Below are 9,352 nucleotides of genomic sequence, written 5' to 3'. Positions count from 1 at the left end.
CTCTGAACAAAACGCCCGAAAACCCACAGCTCCCGCTCCGGGGCCAGCAGCGGGCAGCCCGGCAGCCGGGAGGGGCGGGCCGGGCTGTGCCGTGCCGTGCCGTTCCGTTCCCACCCCGCCCGTGCCGCCCCTTCGCGGAGCTCCTGCCCCGCCCCGCGCCGGCACATCCCTCCCCGCGGCGGGGCCGGCCGAGCCTCCGTGCCATGCCAGCCTTTAAACGGCAGGTGCGGGGGAGCCAGCCAGACGCACCGGCGGATCTGCGGTAGCGGCGGGCGCCTGTCGGCTCGGAGCGGAGCATGTCGGTGGCGACCGGGGGCAGCGAGGCGGCGGCAGCGGGCGGTGGAGGCGGCGGGGGCCGCGTCTTCTTCCAGAGCCCCCGCGGCGGCGGAGGCTCGGGGCGGGAGGACGCGGTGTCGGCGGCGGCGGTGCAGGTCCAGCAGCGACGCCACCAGCAGGGCAAAGTGACGGTGAAATACGATCGGAAGGAGCTGCGGAAGAGGCTGGTGCTGGAGGAGTGGATCGTGGAGCAGCTGGGGCAGCTCTACGGCTGCCAGGTGCGGGGACGCGGCGCGGGTTGCCTCTCGCGGCTGCCGCAGAGCCCCCGCCCGCCGCGGGCACCGGGACCTGCCACCGCCGGCTCCGGGCGGCGTCCTCGGCGCGGAGTCCCGTCCCGCAGAGGGGCGACCCGGGGGCAGCTGCGGCAGTGGGGGGAGGAGGGGAGGAAAGGGTCGTGAGGGGGCGACCGGCGGCGCTCCGTGTCCTGCCCTGTCCCCTCCCGCAGATGCGGTGGGCGCTGCCGGTGGGCTTCGGTGAGCAGACGGAAGGAAGGAAGGAAGGAAGGTCGTGAGAGGGAGAACTGCGAGCGCCGATATGGCCGTACTTAGTGTATTTAAGTCGTGAACGTCAACGCCGTCTTTGAATTTTCTTCTGTAGAGAGTGTATGCACGGGAGGGCTTTCAAGATTATTCAGGGGCATAATAACAGTTGTAAGTAAAGGAGCTTTGTCAAAGCTTCATTGGAAATGTAGCTCTACTCCCCAGGGCATCCTATTTCTCCCCCGCCCTCTCTCCTCAATACTAAATATTATAAAGGCTTAGAACGTTCAGTCTGAGCTGAGGCTCACTCGTGCCTTTCTCATCTGTAGGGTCTAATTCACCTTCATTAATGTCTTCCGAAGGGAGATTTGTTGGAGCTTAATGTGTGCTCTATAGCTCACATCCCCGGAGCCAGCATCTCACCTCTGTGCTTGAGGTGAGGCAGAGGAGAGCCTGGCTGCCTTGAGGTGAGGAGGTAAGGGCCCAAGTGACTGGGTTTTGGTAACCAGCACATATGTCATACAAAGAAGCTCCCTTCCATCTTGAAACTAGTTTATCAGCAAATTTGTCAGAAGCATTTGCCTTCATCAAAAATGTGCGTGTGACAAGTGAAGCCTTCTTAACTATTTGCATCTGTGAACCAAGGGAAGATATAAATGGAAACTGGTTTAAAAACAAGCAGCTGTCATCTTGGTGTGAATTGCCTTTGCAGCCATGCAACCTGTAGGCTGTGAGGAATTCTTTGAGGTCAGAAGTACTTACATCTGTTTGCAACTGGTGAATTAGTGGCAGTGTGTGGGGATGTGGTCAATAGCTGGCTTGCTGCATCTCCTGCCTCTGGTTTGACTCATGTTGCTCAAAACACAAAGCCTGTTTGGGCAATGTGCTTTTAACATGTGCAGGCAGTTCTTCACAAAGAAGGGTGTCATGTTGGACTAAGCCAAAGTCCAGGGGAGCTATTGCTGCTCTTTACAGCATTAAAGTAACTGGTTTGTTGTGTACAAAACCCTGGAGAATATACAATTGAGTCTTTTCCTCGCTGTTGGTATTATTTCCAACTGAAATAGGAGCGCTCCCCAGTAAGGTGGAAATAATACATGATTGCTTAAAAGGAGTTTTATTATTATTATTTTTTTTTTAAGAGTTCCTTTTCTAGTATGTCTTTTATATGGGGGGGAAAAATGGTTTGACACAACAGGTGACAATGTTTATAGCTTTGAGGACTGAGGGCAAAATGTGTAGGTGTTCTGCTCTTTGCTGTCACACTGGAGCTCTGACTGGTGTCAGCACTGATGGCGGTATGAAAAGGTCAAGCAGTTAATATGCTGTCAAAATCAAGCTGAAGGTGCATGATGAATATAGTAAATAAAGGTTATAGCAACTTTAATGGAAGATGTGTTGCTGGAATCTGCCTGATTTACTTCTAGGCTTATGGATCTAGCTCTCATGCTGAAACTTCATCGCCTATGTGGAGTTGATAACTTCGTCTGCAAACTGGGAGGCACTGTGGGAATTGCACCTTCTGTGAAGTATCTACCACAACTTCCTTGCTGTGATGGCACTTCAGTTCTGAAATAACCTCAAATCTTCAAGCATGTCAGAAGTAGCCATAAAATTACTAATCCTGAAAGAGCCAAGGGGTGTTGGTATTTTGCCTTTATTCTGATCTGAAGCTGTGCATCTAAGGAGCAATGAGCTCCATTGCTAGGAAGAACAGGAATAAGAAAGCAGAGGGTACTTGCAGGGCACCACACTGCAACTCTGCCAGAGTCCTGGGTGTCTGTGGAACCGAGTAAATGTAGTGCCTATCCACTGTTTGGTCTTTAAATAATATTTTCTGCTGAATTATGCCAAGATTTATTGGTAAATGGGCACTTACAGAAAGATTCCCTTTACTCAGAGCTGGACAAGTATTCATAATCTCTCAAGTTACTCTCTCTCTCTTGCAAGTTGCATCAGTTTGTGAGCATGTCTTGGCTTGGTGACAATGTTTAGCAGATGAGGTTGGGGATTAAGGAAATAGGTTTGTTTGTGCACTCTTTCAAGTGAATCTTGGTTTTAACAGGTCTGATTTCTAAAATTAGATGCCAAATTGGGTAATGATGCTCGTGGAATGCTGTTTAGAAGGAAGTGTTCAAGGTGACTTTTGATGGTGGCCACAGATGCATGATCCAAATACCAGCCATAGATAAGTCTGCTTCTACACAAAGCAGTTTCTATGGATAGAGACCATTCTGAATGGTGAAAGGTTACCATGGCAGTAAACTTCAGTGGGACCAGAGTCTCCTCAGCAGGACTCAGTTGGCATCAGACCCTGCCAGCCTAGCATACTAAGGACAAATGCTTCAGGTGGACATTGGGCTGGCTGTTTGCTCTTAGAGCTGCTGTCATTTTTAAAAAAAAAAAAAAAAAAAAAAATTTCTGTAGCCCATTCATTTTGGTTTATGTGATGAGGATGCAATCTCAAATTAGTGCATTGAAAATGCAGTTCTTTAACCACAGGGCTTGAACTGACTTCAGTGTCACTCTTTACTAGGCATCTTGTTTCTAAAAATAGTTTCTCCAGATGCTTCATGTTTTGGGCTAAACTCATCATTGGTTAAGAATTGCTAAATAATGCTGCACAGAACAACTTTCATCATCGCCATTTGTTCTGCAATGATTTGTAACTTGTATGGCAGCACGTAACAGATGAGAGCCTAGATTTCCAGATGGATCTACCTTGTGTGTACCTACCAAACTTGTACGACTTTAAATATTATAAAAGCAAATAGACTTGTCCCCAGAAACCATTTAGATTTTCAAGTACATCACTATGCCCAGTGGTACTGTCTACTCATGAGTACAGCATTTGCTATAGATGGCAGAATGCTGATGGAGTAAGAGCACAGAGGACATATAGTTTTATGCAACATTAATAAACAATGAAGAAAGATTTTTGCTGACCTATGGGTTTGTTGCTAAGTATTTTTTTAATGCAGAGATGTGGATGTACAAACCAAAGAAGCCCTTAAGTTTTGTGTGCTAGAAGTTCCTTCTAACATAAGCTGTTGCTGAGTGTATTGGATAATCAATTGTTTTACTAGAGTAGTCTATAATCACGTATGGCTACCAGTGCTTAGCGTAGGCTATGATCTCAGTGTGGAAGTAACAGGGAATTATGTTCCAACTTGCACCCTTTCCATTCCAGAGCAGCTTACACATACGGAATTCTCTGCTTAAAAATTCTAGAAGAAACGACAACTGGGAAGGCTGCCCGCTAAAGCCCCTCAAAGACTTTATTTCAGAGCACAGAGCTGTGCCAGATTGGAGATTGTTGTTGCTTAGGATTTTTTCTATTCCCTCATATGTGGATGCTACAAGGACAGGAATGGCTTAAAGACCTCAACTGGGTGAGCGGTTTCGTGTTGGTAGGGCCAATCATTGTGGCCCTTAGTTTAGAAATAAAAATAAAAGGTATTAGTGGGAATGGGAGGGAAGGGAACTGTTTAAGCTGTTCCTGCATGGACTGATGTCCCTTCCTTTGGGCTTTCTCTGGGAGAGCACTCTATTTAGACATCTTTGTGGAGCTGCTGGGATACACTCACAGAGCAGCTTGTCTCTGGTGTAGTGTCAGAGTCTGCCAGTCTGTACACGTTTGACTTAAAGCTGTTTGGTGCTAGATGGGAGAAAACAAGAGGAAGGCCCTTATTTAGGCTGCAGAGGTAGATCATAAAAGTGAGAACTCCCTGATGCTCCCTTTCCCTTCCTACCGCACACACTTTTGGCTGCAGTGGTAAAGCTGATGGTCAAGTGTCAGTGTTAAGAGTTGCAGGAAAGGTGTGTGCTCTGCCTTGTCAGGCTTTCTGGAAAGGATGGGTTTTTGCAAGACGGACTCTAGATACTTAACCGTGCCTTTGAACAAATTAGCTGCCTTGACAATTCCCAAAATATTTTTTTTAATACTGAATCAATTTGCAGACTGAGTATTGATGGTCTTCCAAGAGCAGTGCTGCTTATGCAGAACAATGAGATGCTGTCTGGGGTATCAGTTCCTGTGTAGCTACATCCATACAGACCTTTTGTGACCTGATGAGCTCTGCTGCAGCTGTTTCTCTCCCAGATGTTTGGGACTGTATACAGATGGGCTATCAACCTTCTGCATGGCATGAACTGCCTTCTTCAGCCCATTCCTAGCAATCAGACTCTGTGCAGTCCTGTGCAGCTGAGGCAGTTGCTAGAGTTGCTGGTGGTGTAGTTTGCTCTGTTTTGGGAAGAATGCTGTGTATAAGGGACAAGTACTTTCTTTTTTTCCTTTGTAAGGGCACACCAGTATTTCCAAAACAGTGTGCTCAGCATGCAACTATGGTTGCTTCTTAGTTCTGTGGATGTGATGGTGTGACTGGGGACTACTTATTCCTCAGGCTACTGTGAGGTAATGTTTGGGATTTATGACTTGTTTCTTACAGAGGTGTTTGTAAGGAAATCCACCGAATGAAACACCCCAACCACAAACTTGCTGACTGGCTCTTTGAATAGACTTCCTCTGACTTGGACAAAGGCTTTACAAATGGTAACTGTGTGTGAACTCATTTCCAAAGAGATCGCAAGTGGAAATAAACTGAAAATTAGAAAAGAGGAGGAGGGAGACTTGACCATTGAAAATAAGCCTGCCAATAACAAGTGTAATGAAGGATTCCTTCCTTTAGGAAAATGAGTATGACAATTTAGATGCATTGGAGGAAAGTGTTTAGATGTTCATCACATTGCTTAAATTCAGAGTTACTTCTTTTGGATTATTATTACTGGTGTCAGGTCTCCACAGCATGGAGACCCTTGTGGGCAGAGACCCTGCTCAGCAGCCAGAGCAGGGCAAAGGTTGCTATAATCAGAGACCTGCAAAGAACACAGCAACGCTGGTGTAGCAGAAGTCATGTAGCAGCTACGGAGAGTTATTTGAAGAGTCCCAAGAGTGGAAAATAGGAAGCCCAAAGTGGCTTATAACATGCTTGAAGCTGTAAAACAATTCTTGTGAAATTCATGCTTCTGCTTTCAGAGAGGGTGGAATTAAGTACCTGCTAAGGTGCCAGCCATCTGCTGGCAGTGAGGTTGGAGCCCTTTGTCTCTAAAAGTGCTCCTTAAACTCTAATCTTAGGTTCTGAAGACTCTAATTTAGTAGGAAATGTACCACAGTTCAGCTACTTTCATCCCTTTAAAATGCAAAATTGACACTAGATTTTAAGGAGTCCAGGAAAATTATTTTTCAAACCACTTGAGCTTTGTGTAGTTTGAATGTCGTGGTTCATTTTTTTTAAGTAGCAGCAACATTTGTGACTGCTGATTTAGAAGCTTTACAACACAAATCTTCATTTTCCATTAGCTATTCCATATCAAGGCTTGTCCTTTCCCTCTTCATTCAAGATTGAACCAGTCTCTTTGCTGGAGGTGTGGGTGTGATTGCTTTATGACGAAGCAAAGAAATAATTGATTGCTTACATCACCTTTCATAATTGTGCTTCTTATAAACAGTATTTTCCAACCGTTGTTGCTACAAGGACTCTTCTGCCTTTAGGCAAATCACTTCATGTAGTCAGTGCTTGATTATCCAGAATGATGAGTGAGTGAAGAGAAGATAGAAAACCTGTGGATTAAAACAAGCACAACAAAAACAGTTGTGAACTTCTACAGCTCATGCACTGAACAAACAGTGGAAGCGGAGAGAGGGGAATTGTTGGCCTACCCTTTTCTCCTGCTCAGGTTTGTCACACAAACTCAACCTGTGTTCCTTTTGGACTTGATAGCACAGTAATCTACAACATGGATGCTTTATCTCCAGATAGCTGGGAGCTGGCTACATTGAGCTTTGTTGCAGGACATGGGATACAGTTGTATCCCTGTACTCAGGGGCAAAATGTATGGCAGGGCAAAATGGTGTCTCCTTTATTCTCAGAGCTTCGCGTTTGCTGATCTGAACTGTGCTACAGAACCGGATGCCTGAAACAAAAATAGCCCTGTTTAAATGAGGAAAATATGTATTTCATGGTGCATCTGCCTTCTGTTAAAAGGCATAGTGAATGCTTCTAAGTAGGTGTCGAAACTATATTAAAAGATGTTCTACTTGAAATAGAACTTAATTTCACGAGTATTATGGTAGTTGGGTTTCTCGTATGACTTTACTAATTCTGTAGTGGTCCATACCTTGCAGAATCTGGCTGAACTCTTGATTGATTAGGATATGTCCATTCACTTGAAAAGGCACAGTACTTGGCCCAGATCCAACCAGTTTTGTAGTGCTTGCTTCCGCACGTAAGCTGAAGCAGTTCTCTTAAGAGTGCAGAAAATGCTTGTGACAAAACATGCTGTCCCATCTCTAGCCTACTTCAGTCTGAGTTATGGTCACCTTGTCTCTTGTCACCACAGGTGATAAAGCAGCAGCAGTATCAACCCATTCTTCTAGCAGCCTTGTGTCTTGCCTGTAGTGTAGGTCCTAGTTCTCATTTTTTCCCTTCTCTTTTTATTTTCTTTCCCTTCATCTAACTCCAGAAACTTCTCTTAGCAGCAATTGAGTAGGTTACACATGGCCATCCATCTGTGTCACTGCAGCTTTTGGCTGCCTGTCATAAAGCATTGTGACATGTGGAATTATCCAAGTCAAGATCTCCCGGAGTTAATAACTTTGGAGAAGGGGAGGACAAAAATCTTAATTGGATGCAGTCCATACAGTGGCAGTATGACTGCATTTCAAAGGTAGAACAAATTTAGCATGTTAAAAATCTTGGAATGAGGAACTGTTTTGACAGAGGTGTGCACTGAAACAAATCAAATGGTCTTTGAAGTGATAAGTATTTAATTCTGAGGCTCACATTTGAGCAGCAGAACTGTTACCTCTTTTCCCCCTGAGGAGCATGGTATCTATTCTAGGAAACCAGTTCAATGCCATATCTTAAACTATTTTGAGGCATCACACAGATCACAGGCCTGGAAGGCATCTTGTATCTTTTTAATGCGAGTGATACTAATCAGTAGTACAGATCTAGTAGATCTGAACCTAGAAAAAAATGTGTACTATAGATCTTTATTATACTGTTGATAGCTTAATTAATTCAGTGTAATATGGTTCTGCATGTGGAGCAAATCTGGCACAAAGAGAGCTTTAGTTTAAAGAGGCATAATGGCAAGGATCTAATGCTTGGTTTGTGTACTGAGTGACACATCTTTTGGATGGAGAACAGTTCTGAGTGTGATACTAACAAGGAGATTGCACGCTTCATTCCTGTGTATTGGACATCACAAATGCATGTGATGGCACAGTGAATGCCTAATGAAAATCCTTGTATCACACTGTCTTAATAGGATTACTTTCTGGAAGATAGAATTGGGAAGGATCTCCCAGTTCACAGAGCCTGCTTTCTCATTTGCAAATAAGCTCTTTACATTTCATATAGTTTTTTTTTTTTTTTTTTTTTTTTTTTTTTTAAAGGGGAATTGGTTTTTAAATTTCTTTTTAATTATTTTATGGGATTAAATATACCTTTTACACCTGTAAGGAACTAGGCTCTCTCACTTTTTTTCTGAATTACAAAAAGACACAGATAAAAGACCTGTGCTTGCTTGGGGTGGTCTTGCCTGGACTCTCACTCTGGGATGGAGTTTAAATGGATTGTAAATGCATTTTATCATCTGTCCCTCCACTGATTATTATCAGGGTCAAGTGATGGTCACAGTAGAGAGATATGAGTATCAAGGCAGTAGGGCTCTGCTGTAGGTCACTTGTTAGCTTACAACAGAAGTCTGCAAACTTCAGGGAAAATGTACTGACTAATATTTTATAGAATTAATTTAACTGTCCCTCTGCTGCCATCTGCCATGTGGCAACAAAATGTAATATAATATTGGTGGGAAGATTTAGTCTCTACTGCCATACCACCAACATCCACCTCTTACACTGTGGCTAACATGGTAAAATGGGAGGCATTGCTTTCAGAGCAGCCCATGTACTTCAAACACAAAGGATGCCTTGAACTTTTGCAGTTGATTGCTTTCTATTTTGAAGGCTAATACCTGAAGCATGTATTGCACTTTATGTCAGAAAGGAATAAATAGAATAAATTCTTTAGGATTCTTGGTTTTACTGTGCTGCTGGTAGGTGATTGAGCTTATTTAGACTTTTCGTGAAACTGTATTCCAGCTTCAGGTGCACTGAGGCAAAACTGCTTAGTCTTCTTTACAAGAAAATTAACAGAACTTACTGAGTTTAGATTGTAGTGGAATTCTTCCTCTTGATATTGAAAACTGAATCTTATTTGACTGCAGAAACTAGTGTGGGGAAGAGCTGGTGGGAAGTTGCTCACTGGCTGCCAGGAACATCTCAACTCTTACTGAAACTGTTGCTGCGGTCCTAGTTTGAATCTAGAGCTGAATGGACTAGGAGTTGACTTGCTTGTAGGTATTCAACTGCTATTCATTTATCAAGAATAAACTTGTATAGGAAAGATTTTCTATAGGGTCTTGATCAACAAATATACTTAAATGAGGAATCAAGGTCCATCCTACACTTT

The 9,352-nt window shown here is 44.2% G+C and overlaps 1 protein-coding gene across 1 annotated transcript in view; it reads left to right on the top strand.

Moving 5' to 3' along the window:
• Positions 1 to 296: 296 nt before the first annotated feature.
• Positions 297 to 9,352, top strand: part of PPP1R14C (protein phosphatase 1 regulatory inhibitor subunit 14C) — a 51,393-nt gene continuing 42,337 nt past the window's right edge. The window contains exon 1 of the mRNA XM_042820807.1: positions 297 to 554. Coding sequence (XP_042676741.1) covers positions 297 to 554 — 258 coding nt within the window. The remainder of the gene's footprint in view (positions 555 to 9,352) is intronic.

This window comes from Centrocercus urophasianus, unplaced genomic scaffold (genome assembly GCF_019232065.1).
Source record: "Centrocercus urophasianus isolate 14NV4802_14NV808 unplaced genomic scaffold, USGS_Curo_1.0 seq_10, whole genome shotgun sequence".
NCBI classification, from domain to species: Eukaryota; Metazoa; Chordata; class Aves; order Galliformes; family Phasianidae; genus Centrocercus; species Centrocercus urophasianus.
The sequence above is the reverse complement of the archived record's forward strand: the minus strand, read 5'-3'. Positions and strand labels throughout refer to the sequence as shown.